Source organism: Oxyura jamaicensis, chromosome 5 (assembly GCF_011077185.1).
Source record: "Oxyura jamaicensis isolate SHBP4307 breed ruddy duck chromosome 5, BPBGC_Ojam_1.0, whole genome shotgun sequence".
Taxonomy (NCBI): domain Eukaryota; kingdom Metazoa; phylum Chordata; class Aves; order Anseriformes; family Anatidae; genus Oxyura; species Oxyura jamaicensis.
In genome coordinates this window covers 44,374,017-44,393,424 of record NC_048897.1, presented here as the reverse complement: position 1 = coordinate 44,393,424, position 19,408 = coordinate 44,374,017, and the positions used below count along the sequence as shown (strand labels likewise).

General features: G+C 37.0%; 1 protein-coding gene across 15 annotated transcripts in view; it reads right to left on the bottom strand.

The window, feature by feature from the left end:
* Window positions 1–19,408, bottom strand: part of MARK3 (microtubule affinity regulating kinase 3) — a 63,744-nt gene that overhangs the window by 12,861 nt on the left and 31,475 nt on the right. For 6 of the 15 annotated variants that reach the window (XM_035327893.1, XM_035327896.1, XM_035327894.1 and 3 more), the window contains 10 exons: window positions 15,310–15,366; window positions 14,187–14,423; window positions 13,965–14,084; window positions 13,159–13,258; window positions 12,812–12,924; window positions 11,909–12,062; window positions 9,960–10,177; window positions 5,861–5,938; window positions 5,084–5,187; window positions 227–391 (listed from right to left, as the gene is read on the bottom strand). In XM_035327893.1, the coding sequence (XP_035183784.1) occupies window positions 227–391; window positions 5,084–5,187; window positions 5,861–5,938; window positions 9,960–10,177; window positions 11,909–12,062; window positions 12,812–12,924; window positions 13,159–13,258; window positions 13,965–14,084; window positions 14,187–14,423; window positions 15,310–15,366 (1,346 nt within the window). The remainder of the gene's footprint in view (window positions 1–226; window positions 392–5,083; window positions 5,188–5,860; window positions 5,939–9,959; window positions 10,178–11,908; window positions 12,063–12,811; window positions 12,925–13,158; window positions 13,259–13,964; window positions 14,085–14,186; window positions 14,424–15,309; window positions 15,367–19,408) is intronic. The other 9 variants (XM_035327903.1, XM_035327905.1, XM_035327904.1 and 6 more) reach the window with 5 other exon arrangements.

Below are 19,408 nucleotides of genomic sequence, written 5' to 3'. Positions count from 1 at the left end.
TAGGGAATGTCCAATACTCCTACCGCTAAAAAATAATGTTCATTATTGCAGGATTATGTCACAGACAGCCTAACACACCACAAGACAAATGTAAACAAGACTAGAAATGAGGAAACACACATCTTGTGGGCAATATATACTAGAACACTCTAGGACTAAAATTCCACAGCACAAAGTTAAGAAGCAGTGGGTATAAGTTAGTTTCACAACGATTTCAGGTTCTTACATAGGCCTGAAGTTATCTGCGCCATTGTCTATTGGAGGCAACATCATCTTCGTGTGCACAGAGGCTGACATGGACATCGACTTCTGATGTCGCAGCCGAACACTGGAGAAGGATGTAGTACAAACTGAAGCAGGGCTAGCTGCGTAAGCGAACATTTCTGTCAGGCTGTGAGGGGGTTTGGGTTCAGGCAGAGGCAGAAAGAAGAGCGTGATGGACCAACAACAAACTACTGCATAGAAAAAAAAGCAAACTTTTCCTTCTATTAACCAGTTTGTGAAAGAACATGAACTCTATTGGCCATCTTATATGTACACAGCAGTAACTACCCTAAGCTCCTCTCAAAAAGCATCCTTACTACATATAGCACGTGACATCTGTGAAGTGATAATTCTCGTATCAATAGCATCAGTTAGCAGTGCCATCCTCCTTAGCTGGGGAAATGGACAGAACCTGAATAACCCACTGCTCTGAGCTCATGCACAAGTATAAAGTACTAATGTAATTTGTATTAGTCTCAACATTAAAGAAATGCATTAAAAAAAACAAGTGCACTTTCCAAAATTGACAAAAGATAGCTCCATTACTGCAATGAAATAACCTGTTTCCAGAAAGTATCCATGTTTAGAGAAATCAGTGCAAGTCGGACAAGCATTAGCATCTTGATCTACATCTAACAACTCAGACACTTCATGGGCACAACCAAGAACAGTACCATGACATTTAACAAGTCCAGAGATGTCCAAACAAAAAAGCTACTATTAATCAACCTGCACATGTAAGAAGAAATGAGTTGCTGTTCTCTGAAGGTGAAGGTATGACTGTTGGAGAGCACCTCATTGGTTGGCTCTGAACCCTGAATTCTTCAAGTTAACATTCAGGATTTGAAGGAAGATCTACAGTGCTGGCCAGTAATCTGTCAGCCTTATAATATGCTAACATAGAAACATTAAATGTTTTTCTTACTTTGGGCCAAAGCACTCTTTGCATCCTTCATATTATCTAGTAATGAAGGGGATGGGAGAAACCTAAGAGGCCACACGATGTATCATACAAAGGGCTACATCATATAACATACATCTTAAGTTTGTTTTAAGAGTAAGTAAATTATAATTCTACAATGTTGTTTGGGGTTAAGAAATCAGTAATTGTCAGTGCATTTTATGACACTGCTTGTTCACTTACAAGTTATGAAGTAACTACGCATACTGAAATTCAGGTCCTGTTGTTGCATTCTGGTACATTAGGCTTTGGAGAGGAGAATGCTAGTCTAGCTATGAGTATCAGCTGACCCATTTCTTGGACCTAGCTCTCAAATTGCTAAGTAGAAAATACATCAGAATTCAGACATCAGAACTCCCTGCTAAAATAGTTAACAAAATGTGGTCCCTTCTGTAGATCCTGAAGTTAAAACACTAGAACTTAATCTGAGTCATGCCTGCATCTCTTTACACTGCTGAATCCAGCAAGATGCCACCTACAATCACTGCTAAAACCAGGTTTGCAAAATAGTCCAGCTTTTACATTGTACCAAGATATTAAGAAATTCTAATGAAATGAACAGTCATCCCAAAAGCAATACCCCAAAGTAAAGTAATCCCCAAATATCTGGTCACTAGCCACTCAAGCATTTCACAATTATAGCTCCTTTCCTACCAGTCTGTTGCAAAGGACAAAAGAGAAAAAATCTAGTTTTACAACATATTAGACCCAGGTTTTACTTAGCCACATATACCTTAAGTCATCTACCTCCAAAGATGTGGTAACTAAAGGTATCAATAAGGTACCAGAACACATACTAAATTATGAAAGTTCTTTCTCTGAAGCTTTGCTGGAGATCAGCTTCCTTGGATTACCAGCCTGGGAACGTAGAAACAGGAAGCTAAAATTCATCAATTAGCACTAAGGCTTAGTGAAATCTGAGGCTGTTGTAAATCATTTGTGTTACAAATGATTTTAAGCAATTGCCTATCATTATGAAGAGCATTTAATGAGTCCCCAAGTGCATTAATTAATGCTTAGGCTTTGGAGGAGAGCCAAGAGTCATCTCCAACAGAATACCTGTGTTGGCCACACAATATGTTGAAGTAGGGATATGAGATTAAAAACCCTTTTCTATCAGTCTGGCACAGGGTGTTCAAGATTGCTTTCTTGAACATCAGCTCCACTAACTGACTACCAATTCTTGAAAGCTTCCATACCTCCAAAACCAGCGCCTTCTCATAATTCAGTGTGTAAAATAAAAACAGAACATTTTATTACTTTTTCTACAGAAAGACTGGAGAGTAAGTCTGTGCATCTTGCACATCTTTTAAAGCAAGTCTACCAAGTTTTAATTGGGTCACTGTCAGCATCTAGCTACAGAAAATCAAAAATCCAATCTGCAACAAACCATTTAAAGTAATTACTCCTGCCTTTAACATGTGCCACCAACAGACATTTCAAAAGCACAGAAAGCAATTTTATCAAGACCTTGGATTTTTACTAAGCCTAGCATCTACTTCAGATCTTACTTCACAGAGAAAAAAACATTACAAGTTTCTAAAGTTACTTTCTACCAAATTGAGAGAAAAATATTGATATTGCAAAAACACACCTGAAGAAAGGCAGAATTCATTCTGAAGAGCCAGTCCCATCAATAGCCATGTTTGCTTAACCTGCATTAAAGGTCTGCATTTCATGCGATCAGTCAAGCCTTCGCCCAGTTACAGCAACAAAATACATTCAGATTTAATTCTGCAAACCTCTACAAGAACTCTGAAACTGTGCTGAAATGAACGTGCAGTTTAACATTGAAGCATTTCAGACAATGAGAAGTCTCCAACTCTAAAACAATTAGCAGTACAGTCTCCTCTTAACTTCTTTAACGCTCTATAAAGAGTCAAGAAAGTAGTAAGCAAAAACATGGGATAAAAGTTGTATTTTTTTCCTGATAGCCAAAATATAAATGCTCAAACATTTCAAGTGATCTGAACAGAGGTACAGTTTGCAGGATGAGCAAATGATGTTTTGATACCATTTATTGTATTGACATTAAAAGGTAAGTTACGTAAGGAAAACCAATTATGGAACTAAAATAGAACACAGTTGCCAAGTACACAATGTAAACTCTGAGCTTCAAACCATTATATGACAAACTAGAGAGGCAGTAGTTTGTTGAGAAAGTCAAGGCTGGGGAAAAAAAACAACTCCAGAAGACAACTCCTTAGCAGTATGACGTTATTCCTAAATTAAGAGCATACCTGATTCTCAAGCATTCCTAGTAAATAACAACTTGGAAGAAATATAATAAAGAAATTGTCAAGATATCACAAAGATATTAGTTGATGAACAAAAATGTTATTAACAAACCAAGAAATCAAGTAATTAAATCAGATCAAAACTATTCTGGACAAAGATTCATTTTCAAAATGCATTGGGAAAGAAAAAAGCTATTAACATTTCAAATGAAATAAAGGATGGTGAACTTCAACCTAAACAAACTTGGTAACATTAACAAGGACTAACCAATGGAGTCTGAGACAGACACACTAAGAGACAGTACCAAATAGCTGTGCTGTACTTCACAAGACAGTTGACTGTGGGCCCAGCTGGCCAGCTAAGACTTTTGGCACTCTTCAAAGCTAGGAGGAAGAGAGAGGGTCAAAATCATGTTCTTTACCCTACACTCCAGAGGTCAAACAAGGGACAAACTTTCCATTCAACATCACAACTTCATCACTCTTCCTAATATGCTTTTGAAAAAAAGTGAAAAAATACGTGCAAAAAATTGCAAATCTTTCACCAAATTCAATATAAGCTAGAAGAAAAAAATATTTTCTTCCAATGTTTTATTATATATTCTAAAATTAAGAAGGGGCAGGGAGAACTCTGGACAGTAATCGAGTAAACTTTTCCAAGCTTAAGCATTTTTGTTAAATACTAGCTATCTTCATGCTCTTCTGGCAACAATCAACTACTCAATTGTTACCAGCTTTTGACACTAGCAAAAATTCTGTGAAGCACAGTTGGCTGTAACTTAAAACACTTCTGCCACCCAGGAAATTTGGTGGTATTCTCCACAAGCGTTACTCTACAGCTAACGTCTATATTCACGGTAACATCTACATTCTGCAGCTCCTCTCAGTCCTTGGTACACAGGAAAGGATGGCACTAGTGGTGGCTGTGGTGCTAACACACTGGAGTTAGATGACTCCAATTTCACTGCACGCGCCAGTCATATTTTTCCAGTCATATATTTTAATAAAATAACAGTAAACATATTGTTCCTCTCTGTTTCCACTCAGAATATGGAGATATCAATGCTTTCCTTCTCAAGATGAGTTCTGTAAATACTGGGAAGCAATTAGACTCCAAGAATATCACTAGTGAACATTACCAGGTCAAGATAATGGCCTATCACCAGTTCATCTTTGCTTAAAAAATTTGACTTTTTCCTCAAGACTTTACAGGGGGAAAAAACAAATTCCAAATAATCACAACTGCAAGCACAGTTTAGAGTGAGATGTAAAAACAGAATGGCCCGGCAGAGATACACTTTGTAGCTTGACACTAAATAAGCCTCATCTGCAAGCTTATGTTGTTTGACCACAGGAGTTAACCACTCACTTAAGATGATGGCTGTACAAATACGAGATGTATTTAACCAAGCATTAGGATCTTCCTTCTGTGTATAAAGACTGCATGAATTAAACATAGAAAAAAAAAACAACAAACATACTTACAGGTGATCCATAACCAAAGATCTGTACTCACCTTTAGGAATTACTCTAGAATATTACTGTTTTTTAAATTAGGCATTACAATATTTTGGAAAAGTGAAGACAAGGGACGTACACCATAGGAAGACATTTCATATACCTGTTCTCCTTGCCATTTTGTATCACTGAATGCCTATCAGCAGTGGTTCTTTCACTACAAACATATGTGTTGCGCCGTGTCATTGCTCCAGGGGCAGTATTATTCTACAATTAAAAAACACAGGCTTGTTACTCCCTGCAAAAAGGCTTTTCTAGTGTTAAGACTACATATAATTTACAGCTGTTTTACTTCATGCTACTTCTACACAGTTATAAAACTTGCAATAATTCAATAACTAGTTAATATATGAACACCTTCCAGTATTTTTAAAGAACAATGCAATAAAAAAAAAGAAATCAAGTTGTTCTTGTATTTCATGTTGATGCCTCAAAATTAGTATAGCTTAAAGTTTTTAATTACCAATGTTCTGAATTACAAATTCTCAGCATGTACATCATTCATCTACATCTGGAGAGTCTATTTCTTTATCGCCTATTTTTGAAATACTTTACCACTTGTAGATTGTGGAATTTCCCTTTAAGTTATGATCATATCCTTAAACAAGATAGCAAAAGCGAAGGCTTAAGAAACAGATATGGTAAAATTCAGTGGGAAAGTAAACACAGACTTTTAAATATTAAAATACTATAGAACACTCAACAAGTTTTGAAAAACAGGGAAGAGTAAGTCAAATTAAAGAGACAAATTGCAGAGAATTTTAATAAGACATTGTAAAAATATACATGTAAATACAAGCATAAGACATTGAGGACAAGAGAACCAGGGGAATATAAGCTACAGACCTTATTTTATAGGGGAGAAAAGAAATAGAATTACTTTGCCTCTGTCTTTACAGAGAAAGAGGGTGGAGATATGCCCAAGTTGGCGGTCAATTTTCCAGGAACGACTGAGAAGCTAGGTAATTCACAGATAACAGAATTATAAAACGTTAGATGCAATTACTGTAGGAAAAGTATGGTGGTCCAGATAAACATGCACCCCCAGGTTGTAGAGGAAGAAAAAGCTCGCAAGGCGTGTATTTTTTCCCCACCCCAAGAACATAACACAATAAACTGCATATGGTTGGAAAGTAGAAAAAACCTTTAGAAATGTTCTTTAAAGAAAAGGATCACGGGGCAAAGCAGGAAGCAAAATAGGATATTAACTTTAAACATCACTGCTGGGGAACATCTTGGAGGCTAGCTTAAGGGAATTACTGGTCAGCACCTGGATAAGCACATGTTGATAAGGATGGCCACTAAGAGTCAGGCAGGGGACTTCATGCTCAACTAACCTTTTGGAGTTCTTTGAAGAATTACTGCTATGACAGGCAAGGAAAATTCAATGGACTTTTAAAATAGCATTAAGAAAACATGTCACAAACTGGTTACATTACAGCATCGTGGGAAGAAGGATAAAAAAAAAAGGAAAAGGTAGTTCAAGCACAGAAGGAGAGTAGCCAAACCTTTTTTGTTTCCAAACCTGAAATAAAACTGTTAAGTGGAATATTCTTGACAACAAGCAAATGCTCCTCCTGTGCCTTCTATACGCACAGGTTTTGCTGCCCTAAGGCAAAATATTGGCTATACAGTCAGTGAGTCTCAAGTAGCACAATTCCTGAGTTGCGGATTTAGGAATGAAGTCATCTTGTCTATTTAAAAGACAGACAACTTGTTAAATGTCTTTGCATGAACGTACAAACAAATGAAAAAGTGAACTGCGCAATCTCCTGGCATTAAAAAGTACTAAGAGCATAAAGAATATTTTACATTAGCAGAACTGAGCACTTACCCAGCTCTTTTTCTAGTCTTTGCCTGTGTTCTAAGACAGAAGTATCAGGATACTTTTTGTTGTCTGGCTCAGATTTCAGAGGTTGCGACAGGAGATCTAAGCATTTCAAGCTTTCAAATTTGAGTTTTAGCAAGAATTCAGTCTTGGTATAGGAGCCTTTACGCTTTTTAGTGTACAACCTTTCATGATTTGATTTAGGCAGCTCTTCAGCTGTGACTTTTTTGGTTCAGCCAGTCTGTAGATTACTGATCTCTGGACATGACTAACTTGCACAGGTGCACAGAACAGGACGCCTGAAACTGGTGTCAAAAGCATCACACACACTGATGGAATGACAGGACAGAATCGAGCTAAGTTCATCCTCGTGGCATTGGGTGCCTTCTTTTCAGGAGGTGATGACAGTGCAAAGGCGCATTTTAAGACTTCTGAGCACATATACAAAGTCCCATCACAGCATAAAGGATGAATTTGTGGTACAAAGTCCTCCTCTCTTCCTAGAGTAAGTTTTACGCTTACTGTTTAGACGGGCGATTTTCACATTAGGAGACAGCAAGATGAGGACTGATGAAAAATTTTCAAAGAATCAGCTTCTGACTTAAAACAACGAATCAATCTATGTACTTAAGAGCACTACTATGGTTTTTGGTCTAAATCATTTTCCAAACATGCCATCCATTCTTTCTCTCCATTTTTCTGCGCTAAGGGTTCTGGGACAGCCTTATTACAAGCACTGAGGAAAACCTGAAGCTGAGAGTAATAAACAAGGAATTATTAGTTGCTGCTAACTACACATCCTCTGTAGCAGGACTTCATTATTAACTTGTTATTTGCCGAGTAAAGCTGAGGCTCTCTCACACACGTTTGTTCAGCTTGTAGAACTATTTAGTTGGCAAGAGCTCATATGCTCTTTCAACTTCAGAAGTAGGGCCTGGAGTCTCAAACTCCAATACCAGACTTAGTTCTCAGCTCTACAAGCATAATTCTTATCCTTAAGTGCATGCTTGTAAGCTTTGTTGTTAAATGAGTGGCATGCAACTGGCTAAAGGTCCTAACAATTCAAAAAGAGAACACGAGTCTCTAGTGCAGACCAGTTCTACTACTTTTGCAGTATCTGTCAAAGTAGCAATTACTTTTAAAGATGCTATTTTGCTGTCTCTTCAGTGATTTTCTGATCATATTACTGATTTTTGGACATAAACGCTTGGTAAGAACACCAGCTCTCTCGACGTCAGAATACTTTTTTTTTCCTCTACATCAGGACAATATGGTAGCTCTAACACCCTTCTTCCTTCTAGACTCATACTAATATTACAAGAAACAGAACTCTCTAATCAGGTTTAGAAATTGTGTAAAAAGTCAGTACTCCTCTCCATTTCCAACAGCCAGAAAGCAAAAGACTAATCCCTAGCAGAGAAGGGGAAAATAAAAAATAAAAATAAAAATAAACTAAAAGAGGTGTTTGCACAGTGACATGAAGAGCTATAAATACAGAGACAATTTTAACCACCAAGTGACATCGAAAGCCTGGCTACATGTTCAGTTTTGTTCAGTTTGTAGTACTGCTCATAGAAGATCAGAGTTACACACAGAAGACATAAGTATCCTATTTTTGTGAGCTCAAATTTTGCTTCTATTACAGTAGTATGAAATTGGAAATAAAACAACTGGAATAAATACCTAGGATTTGGGAGTGCTGTAACAGAGCAGATCAAAATATTGAAGATGTTAAATGTAAAATATATCGCAACTGTAAGGCAAAGCTCTTGACTAAGGCATCAGATAACACAGAGAGGTCCTGTTTGAAAATTCTACAATTTTGGGACTTGATAGCCAAAAACTGCCATGTAAGAAGAAACAGAATCTGAACAGTTTCTGGACTGATCAAAACCAAGAAGGGCGGGGATCAGAAAAATCAGAAGAGGATCCACCCAAATCATGAGCTCTCATTCACATTTATAAAGAGCTGATGCAGTAGAAGACACGTCTTCCTAAGGAAACTGTTAGACTGAAATCCTCCAGCCAAGTCACTTTCAGCCACTGATCCAATTGACAATATGTAGCCAAAATGAAGTAAAACTAGAAAATCTTATTTCATTTCTATCACTTCATACTGTCAAGGATCTCTGAGCTCACAAAGTTCTGTTCTTTATTTTAACTAATGATGCTATATGTTTAACTAATGATGGTATATGACCAAGTAAGACACCTTTGTGGGTTAAAAGCTTAGAAAATCACTCCATAGTGAATTGAATAAAGGATTGGGAAGTTACTTCTGAAAGAAGGAAATCTTCCAATACAAAATCTCAAAGTTTTAGAAACTAAAAGTTACAGAACTCAAGAGTTATTATATGAAAACACATTTCCAATTTGGCCGTGTGGAGAGGCACCACAAAGTATACATGTTAAAGCCAAACTGAACAAGGATTTTCCAGGTTTTTCCTTTCCACCTATTACTTGACCCTGTAGATTCATTAGTTATGCATCTTAGTGAGGCTTTTGTTGTTGTTTGGTGATGGAGGAAAGCCCATAAGGACATAGCCAGACACTTTGCTTTTAAGCAAAGGTTGAAAGACATCCTTTGACTTTTGAAGTTTTTAGAGCAACACCTCTTTGAAAATCTCAGTATACATAACTATGACTTGGAACAGCCTGTTTGAGAACAAAGATGAACTGGCTCCTTAAACATATGAAACTATGAAATAGGATAATACAAACAGGGACTTCATTCTTCTGTACAAAAGGCCACAGAAGATTAATTGGGGATATCAAAAATAACCTTATACATACTAAGTTTCAGGAGGCAGCCTGGTTAAATTTCTTTTCCTTTTTTTTTTTCTTTAAAAAAAAAGTTTGTGTTTTTGTTTTTATTTTAATAACTAAACTACTGCTGCTCACTAACAGCTGCTAGTGCTAATTTCTAATACCTACTAATTACTTCAGGAATATTAACAGGTAACTTTTAACAGATAACTTGTGTAGCTGACTGATGAGGGAAGAAAAAGGCAAGACTATGAAGAGTATGAGATACCTAGATTTACATTAGATGAAAAGTAAAGCCAACAGCACTGATAAATCGCAGGTTTAGCATTCCCCCCCCTTCAAAATAAGCGTTTAATGGTTTTGATAAATAAGTGCTTCTACTTACACTAGGAACAGCCGAACTTTTCTTACGTTCAGGAATATCAGCCTTATTTGGATTGCTGGCATTTCCAAGCATTGGGCTAGCTGGTGCAATTCCTCTTCCAGCAACCGCACTACTGCTAGATTTTCTTGACTGAATTCCTTCCTCTTTGAGGTCACTGTCTGTAGTGCTAGTCTGGCTTCTTTTGGGATATGCCACTACTGGGGGGATGGATGGTCCAGCTTAAAAAGCAAACAAAAGAAACAGAAAATTGATTTTTCTTCTCAAAATTCCAGTTGATATTTTTCCCCACAATGGAAATTTAGTCACAAACACGAGGATAAAAGTTGAAAAAAGCTTGTTCTTTAAATCGTTAAAATATGCTCATTTTACAAGTCAGTAAAATATTGTGAAAAGAAAAAAAAAAAATCAAACATTTGTATCTTCATCATATTTGCCTTTGCACTTTGAAGGGGAACCTAAAGCAAGCTTTCCCCCACTTCCCTCTTAAAGAAAAAAAAATTAAATTCTGACAAATCTGAAATTCAAGTCACCTCTAGCAAGGCCTTACCTTGTACTACAATTCAAAGATATGTAACACTTCAGATTGCTAAAGGCAGGGAGGGTCATAAGAGACAACTATTGGAATTTATTAGGTGAAGATATTATTTGATTTCAATGGAAGAATTAAGAATTTTATAGAGTATTTTGGTGTTTGAGTACTGACACTGTTTTAGCTTGCCAGAAAAAAAACACACTGAAGAGTCACCTTAAAGATGCTTAACAAGTAATTGACTCATTCAAATCAGATTACCCTTCGCTAGCACAAACCTGGCACACACTATCTAGTATCTGATAAAAATGGATTAAAAAGACATGTACCTGGAGATGCAACCCTGTACTACCAGCAGTACTAATGGCCTGCATGCTGTGTTCTTAGAACAGCCCAGAAATGGCTTCAGTTTGCCACAAACCTCCCCAGGCATGCCAGGAGCAACGGGGAGGAGTAGAAAACTGTTCTGGCACACCTGAGAGTGATGCAGCCACTCAACAGCCCCAAACTCCCACTTGCATAAATAGGTTCCTAGATACTAGGCAAAAAAAGCCTGTGAGGATGTCAGGATTTTGTTTTCTTCTGTTTTCCTAATTGCACTTTCTCAGAAGAGGATACATCAAGATGCATTAACCTAGTTAGTATTTTCAGTAACAGCTAATCAAGAACATGTATGTTTGTATACACACAAGTACATTACATATATGTAAAAATAAAAGACAGTATCACAAAACACATCATCCCAAGAGACTCCCCAAGAAAAGCAACCTCTGAATGCACTAGGATTATTTCCAAGTAGACCAAATGGACCTTTTTATGAGGTAGCGTCTAGGCAGGAAGATGTTTAAGATACGTAGAAAACCCTAAGCACAGTCTTGCAAGTTCACAAAGCAGAAGCATGCTAAGTTTGTCTGAGTCACAGATCTTTAGAAATTTAATTTTTGCAGGACAATCAAATGATGCTATCCTCAGGAAACAGGATACAAGAACTATTGGCAAACTGGCACTTCTACAAGTTTTAGATACAAGCTGACCTACTAGTGTCAACAGAAAACAAAAGCTGAACAGACATACAAGTGTATGGGGGAGGAGTGCTATGCTTTTCATTAAAAAGGCTGTTGCAAGACTCTCTTCAATTTGTGTAACAAGGCTCCCAGAATGGTCAGGAATGCAAGGGAATACACGAGGCGAAACAAGAAAATTAAGTTTACGTATTCAGCATTCCTCTAGAAGCTATTTTGGAAGGCTTTTTAACAACACTGATTTTAAAAAATATTAGTTATTCAATAAGTTATTTAATCACTGTGCTCTGAACTACCTTGCCATCCTTCTCCTTACCTTTGGGGGATGGAGACAATTTCAGAAATCAAACAACCAGCAGTCACAATATTCCACAACACCAAAAATGAGAATTGCTCACCATGATCACTGTACCGCCGCTGCTTCTGGCTAGAAGATATGCTTCTCTGAACTTTGTGATGAGGAGATTGTCCAGTGCTATTATTTAGATCACTACTTGGCCTAACTTTGGCAAGTGAAAGATTGCTGCTGGAGCTTGAATCACTTGCATCCAACTACAATACAAATATTAAAACAAGGAGTTCAGACAAATCAGATTAAACATCCACCAACATGCCTCTACTACATAAGAAATTTTTTGATAGCAAGAAGTTGCTTAGGAGCCCAGGCATCAGTGCCTCTCTATGCAAACTCCAACTTCTCTTAAATTCTTTGTAACTGCCTTAGGTGAAGCTAAGCAGAATTTGAAACTCTTGACTCCTGTCAGATACAGAAAATCTATCTTTATATTTCCCATCCTCTCCTCAGTTCTGTAAGATTTTAACAGGAAGAGAGGATACACTCAGTAGCAAGCTACCACACCAAATCCTCCAGCAGAGGAACCAAGAGCAATTTACTGATGCCTAGCCCTCTCAGCATCACATGGAAAAGTAATCTACAATGCAAGAAAGTTTTTAGGCTGATCAGTCCTATTCTTCAGTTCTCTTAAAATATTTGTAACTGGCACATTCACACTTGAGCTCCTGGACTAGAGAATATAATAACTGTCATACAACACCTGCTCACCAAGCAGAACAGTTCTTGGGAGCCTAAAGAGAACTGTTTGCTGAACCAGATCATGCTGAGAACACACACAACATCATTTGGACAGTTCAGTTGACACTGATGATCAGAATAAAGTGATTTCAACCGTACTTGACTTGTATACATTACAGGCATGTAATGGCTGACTTAAATTTTGCTTCTGATTTTGCTATGGACACCAATTCCTTTGTTTCTTTGCATTTGGAAGAGTGATACTCACCTCTGATGATTTCCTTCCTAGCAGTAAGTACGTAGCTGTGATTTCATCATACTTCATTTTACTAAGGGATTCTTGAATTTCTTCTTGAGAATATCCCATTCCTACCATAATATCTAAAAACGAATATATATGCTCTGTAAGGAACAAACACTTGGATGCTTACACTGAGTGTTTATGTTCAAGAGAAAGAATGGAACATTTAAAGTATGAAACAGTTAAGCATGAGAACAAAATCTTGATGAAATATCAGTACTAAAAGATTAGTTATTTCTCCCAAATGGGAAACAAATACAGAGTGGTGAAAAAAAAAAAAAAAAAAAGTATAATTCTGAAAAATCCTCAATTACCTATTCTTTTCTGGTCCGAGATGTCTAGTTCTGGTTCAACAAAAGGTTTGAGTTCATCCTCCTCATGCCCTGCATTGATCCACCTGTCCTTCATAATTTGCTATAAAGAAAAAAAAATATTATATTTATTAGCAAAGCAAATGTGCCGTGGAAAAAATAACTCCCCCATCTATCAACAGTAATGCTTTTTCTTATTTTTCTTTTTCAGAATAGGCCCCAGCACCTACTCTAGTTTTGCTTTGCTCCAGTGAGGAGAAAGAACCATGCACATCAAGGCAAGCTACTTTCCAATGAGTGGCACAAAGCTGAAAAGTGAAAAGCCCAACAACACAGACCAGAAGCTGTGCTACATCTCTGACAAGTCTAGCTAGTAGGTTCATACCAAACGATGGAAGCATACGGAAACCAGTATTATTTTCACCTTTCTTCTCCATGACAGTACAAAATGCAGACAGAAAGCAACTACAGCATAGCCTAGTACTGAATACTTCCAGATCACTTATGTTAAGTCCTGGTAGATCACGCATTAATGCAGGAATCCAAAAACTAGCTATCATGAAAAATTGCATGATGTACACTGTGTAATGTCCCATTCATTCTGGAAGTAACTATGGGGTTAGGTGACTTGCAATCCCTGCAAATTAAACCTTAAAAAACAAAAGTAATGCCCTTTACTCAGCCCCCTTGGAACCCACTCCAAATAAACTATTCATGAGCTGCATGACAATAACTTATTGATCAACTCAAAAATAAAGTTTGAAAAATATAATGCCTAGCTTACTGAGGCAGTTTATTTGTGCCATTACCTCTAGAGTGCCTCTTTTCGTTGGGTTTAGCACCAGGAAACGTTTGAGGAGGTTTTCACAGTCTGTGGACATGTAGAAAGGAATCCTGTATTTTCCCCTTAGTACTCTTTCTCTAAGTTCCTTGGTAAAAGAGTAAGAAGTAGAGTAAATTGTAAGCAGCACATAACTAAAACATTAGGTAAACATGCCCTCTGAAGGCCAACATTTTCTACACAGACTCACCTTTAAGTTCTGTCCATCAAAAGGAAGAGATCCACTCACAAGGGTATAAAGAATAACACCTAAACTCCAAACATCTACTTCAGGTCCATCATATTTCTTCCCTTGAAAAAGTTCTGGAGCAGCATATGGTGGGCTGCCACAAAAGGTGTCCAGTTTATTTCCCACTGTAAACTCATTGCTAAAACCAAAGTCAGCTATTTTAATGTTCATATCTGCATCTAGTAATAGATTTTCAGCCTGGAAGAGAAAGAATGGTTCGTAGAATTAATTTAAAACACTTGATTTAAAAAGCTATTGCCCTTTTTTACTCATTCTTAGGATGCAAAAAGCTGAAACATCTGTTAAAATTCTCTTCCTTGCAAGGTATTTTGATACGTCTGTCATTCATATATTCTGTTTTTAAAAATGTCTGTACAATGGCTTTAGTCTATTGTAGCTGTTAAGATAACTGAAAACTGTGCTACTACCATCCATTTTCTCCACAGAAATTCATCCTGAGGTACTGTAACTTACATTTTTCATCTATTAAGCTAAAAACAAGAACACACTCACTATTCATACTTTACATGACATCCCTTCAGAAGTTTGGTGATACACAAAACCTTTAAACATTTTTCACTATTTTTTTTGGAACAGGATATGTAGCAACATTATTAATACAAAAGGCACAATTTAAAGAAGGGATATACCACTTTGTAATATGGCTTCTTTGCAACTTGGCACAGTTTTTTCATTACAACCGATAATTCATTCTTTTCAAGACCAAAACTTGTCACACCTCTATCAAAGTACTTAAAAAAAAATTAATAATAATCCTCTCATCTAATACTGACCTGCATCAGATTTAAATCTGATCAGAGGGTAAAAGATTATCTTTCAGAAATCATTACATTTCAATATTGAGAAGCCTTACAAATCCTTTTCTGTTTATTTTAAATTGTTCTATACCTTAAACATTCATCAAAACTTGCTATAATGCAAGCAAAAAAAAAAAAACAAAACACACACAAAACCAAATAGCTTAATATATGCTACATTTTATAGGTACAATAAAGATCCCACCCACAAGTACATAAACTGATTGACAGACACACAAATACCTCACACACTTTTTCCTACTCACCTTGAGATCTCTATGAACAATATGCTTTTGATGGCAATACTGCACTGCAGATACTATCTGGATAGAAAACAAGCCCAATTATATAAGTGACATCTCAAAGAAACAAAGTTTTAATTAAGAAGTTCAACATTTATTACTAAAGCTGACATGAACTTAACCATTCAGAGCTACAAACTACTACAGTGACCAGCATATTTGGGAGAAAGTTGCTAAATAACTTAGGTGCTTGTTATTCAATCTACTTGGTTTCTACTACATTTGAGAGAGCATTTTGCTCTCTCCAGCGTGGCTAATTATAGACCAGTAGAAGCAATGACTTTCAGAAAGGTTACTGAAGTATTTCCATTCCAATACTGTATACAGCTACAAAAGCTTTCCAACGAGACTGAAGTTTTCCAGTCCTTATGCAAAGGTGATTTTTCATGCCATAGCATGGCATGAAAAAGAGAAAAGGCTAAGAAATGGCCTGGCTACTGAAGAAATTACTGGGGGGAAAGCTGGTTTGTCAAAACTTCAGTTATTGGTGAGGCACGACTATGCATCTGACAAGAGGTCTACAGTGCATATTCTGTATTGTATTTGTATACTGCACGAGAGTAGCAATCTCAATGGAAAAAACTATGTCTATGTCTCTCGTGTAACAGAATAATTTCTTCCATCATAATTTCCAACTATCTTCATTTTTTTCTGCTTTATATAGCAAGCTATATAAGCTACTTACACAGTTGTCCTAGTATATCGCTCTAGAGTTATGAGCATTACCAGGGAAGTTTGCACGTATAGAAAAGCCGGGTAAGGTCATATTGCTACATGGTCACAAATGCTGTCAAATACATTTTACTATGATGCACATGTGGTCAGAACTGAGGCAGCAGATGTTATGACTTTTCAAAAGTAAGTGGAACTGCACATAAAAATAATTTACTGTAATAACTACACTTAAATATATTTCCATTCTTTGTTCAAGATTAACTTTTCTAGTCCAGAAGTATGTTACAAAAAGTATCGACATTACAAAAAATATCTCAGTATTCCAGCTTAGCATAAGAATCCTCTTGTCCCTGTAGGAAGCAATGTTTCTTTTTCAGTGTTTAGAATAAGTGAAAGTAAGGTCCCTGGTAGGTCAAAGAACTGACCTACCAGTCACTTTGCATTTAAAACTTAAGCAACCAACATTGTCTTAATCCTTGTGCCCCTGCATTACTGAATCATGCATATGTGCAAAATGCCACCTTAGGAGCGAAGTATTCAATGACAAGTTGAAATATTTCTATTCCCTACACTTTCATTCTGCTTTTACTTGTTCCTTTATGCACTGACTCCCTCTTTCAGACTCCCAGCTCAGCTTTTTACAGTTACAGCAATTGCTGAAGTCCTCCCATGGCACCGCTTGTACCATCCTCGTGGTTTTCCTTCCTTCCCTCCCCGCTGCCATTACTCAGCTCCACCACCAGCCCGCTTTCCCAGGTGCTTCCAAGGCTGACAGCGTGACAAAGACCTCATGCTTTATTCAGGACTGCAGAGACAGGGCACTATGCTGCTTGCTTCTGAAGTGCTTTTACTTTGACTAACTAAGAGCGGAAAGTCTAGCAGATTATCAGTCAGTTGTTTTCCCTGGGGATGCTGCTGAACTGCTCTGCATTGCAAAAGGATAGCACAGAGACTGCAGAAACGAGTCAAATCTCAATGGAAGGGAAATCATGCAATATGTGTAAGAAAGATTAACAGCAGTCAAAACTAAAAAAAAAAAAAAAAAAAACAGCATAAAGCATGGCTTCACTGAATTGAGTTCCTTGCCTTCCACCTTCCATCACTTCTTCTGTTGACAGCCCCCTCGCTCCAACCTACTGAATGTGAGAAATTTGCTGACACTTGGGCAGGTGGGGAGAGCAGGGGGAGAAACAGAAGACTTGTACCTGTAACAATAGGAGCATTTAAATACATTTCTTTGGAGGGATTTCAAAAATTTGTATAATCACAGGATTTTAAGAACAAGATAGAACAAGTTACCTCTAAGTAGACAAACTATTCTTCCTAAGGATTAGCTGATAGAACAAAACGAGAGAAAAGTGACCTCTCCAGGTCCCTTCCACAGTGCTACAATGAGCATTTATTTTCCTAACTGGAACATACAATAGTAAGGATTTATTTGGTGGATTTTTTAAAAATATAAATTTAAGACTTGTCCTAATATCTACCAATATTAAAAATTCTATAATTTGCTTCTACAGGAAAAAAGTGGGAAGAAAGAAGGAAGCCAGATCTAATCTGCAGCAGTAAAGGAGGAGAGGGAAATAATACATATTCATTTTCAATTTTTGCTGGTGGGAGAGCTCCCCTTCACCCCTCTGAGATTTGACTCCCTATTTTTGCATTCACTCTCATCCAGATGGGCAGACTTCCGTACGGAGTAAGGATGGTAAGATCGAACCAGAACTGCGTGGAAGTCTGCTAGGGAAAGACAAGCTAAGTGACATTAAGAATGCAAAACATTCTGGATTTGGATTTCTCATACATGGCTGCACAAAAGAAGACTGCAATAGAGAACTGCAGAGCATGGCTGTATTTTTAGTGTCCCTTGTCGAGCATGACTGGAATAATTTGATCACTGTCTTTTACAGAGTTTTTTCCCCTTCTAAAAGCCCTGAATATGCATAACAGAATGGACAATATATATATATATATATATATATATATATATATTTAAACAAGTGAAGATGGGCGAATTAGCAAATTCATCATTGCCTGAGAGGGAGAAGCTAAAATGCCTCCTCAGATAAAACACAGATGTTTTATGCAGGAATCACATCTACTGAAAGAAAAATTGGATCCGAAAATATAATATAACCTATTGTAAGTACTAAGCTCAATACCACAGCACAACTGTTTCTGCAGCTTAAAAAGGCTCCTGCCTGTTAAACTAGCTAGTGAATTAAAAAAAAAATCCCTATTATGTCCTAGTCTAACATAAGAACAGCTGCATTGAATCAGATAAAAGTTCTACACAGAGTGTTATCCCTCCAGCAATAGCTAAAAGCTACATGAAGCTATTGTGAGACTACAGCAAAGTGAATAGCTTCATGACCCATAAACCTAGTAAGATCTAGGTTTGATCTGTCCCACAGAGTCCTGGTGTTGAATAAATGTCAATATCTGATGAAAGTTTTCTGACTTCTGTCCCACACACATGCTCATTTCTCTAACAAACTATGATGAGCTTATACTATAGCTCCTCTCCTTGGGAAAAAAAAGAGAACCCTAGCAATAACCCAGACACTCACACTATTGATGCTCTCAAGAACCTCCTATCTTTGAGATCAAGATTCTCTAAAATTGGATAAATTCAGTACCCAGCAAGTCAGCTATTCAGGAAGGATTGGTAGCTAATTCCTCCAGGTTTCTGAAAGGAAACCAGACTTATAAAAAGAATCTTAAAACATATTTCAGTAGATTGAAGAGCAGCCGTCTATATATCTTTATGAATAGCATTTACCCTACTGAAGTACAGAAGTAAAGCAGGGAATCTGAAGTAAAACATTTGATGGGTCAAACATCCAGCTTAGCAGTTATCTATCTTTTAAATTCTTTTCCTTCATGCTTGTTTTTGAAAACGCTTGTTTTAAAGTTAATATATCCTGTACTACACATATTTTTCCATAAAATGAGGCCCTAAGTGTACTTGTAAAATAAGTCTGACATGTTTCCACAAGTTTTCACGTAAAGGTGAGTTGAATCCTTAGACAAAAAAGGCCATTGTTGAACAAATGTGCAGTGGAATTACTACAAAATCTTTTTCCACACGACTCCTGATAAAAGAAAGGTAGCACAGAGAGCAAAGAACCACACCAGTGGTAGTTTTCAACATTCACAGGAGAGAGAACAGCAAATCCTCTCAAACTATTCTGAAGTATTTCAGGTGACACTACAAAAAGAAAGGTTATGGTCTGGGATTTAGGAAAAGACAGCTAAAGTGGAAATGACTGCTTTAAAACCCAGTACAATTGATCAGATTTATTCCAACACACAGCACAGAAGCATGTAAGAAATTCTTAATCACAAAGGAAAGCGCTCTAGAGCTGACAGAACATAAGATATTAAG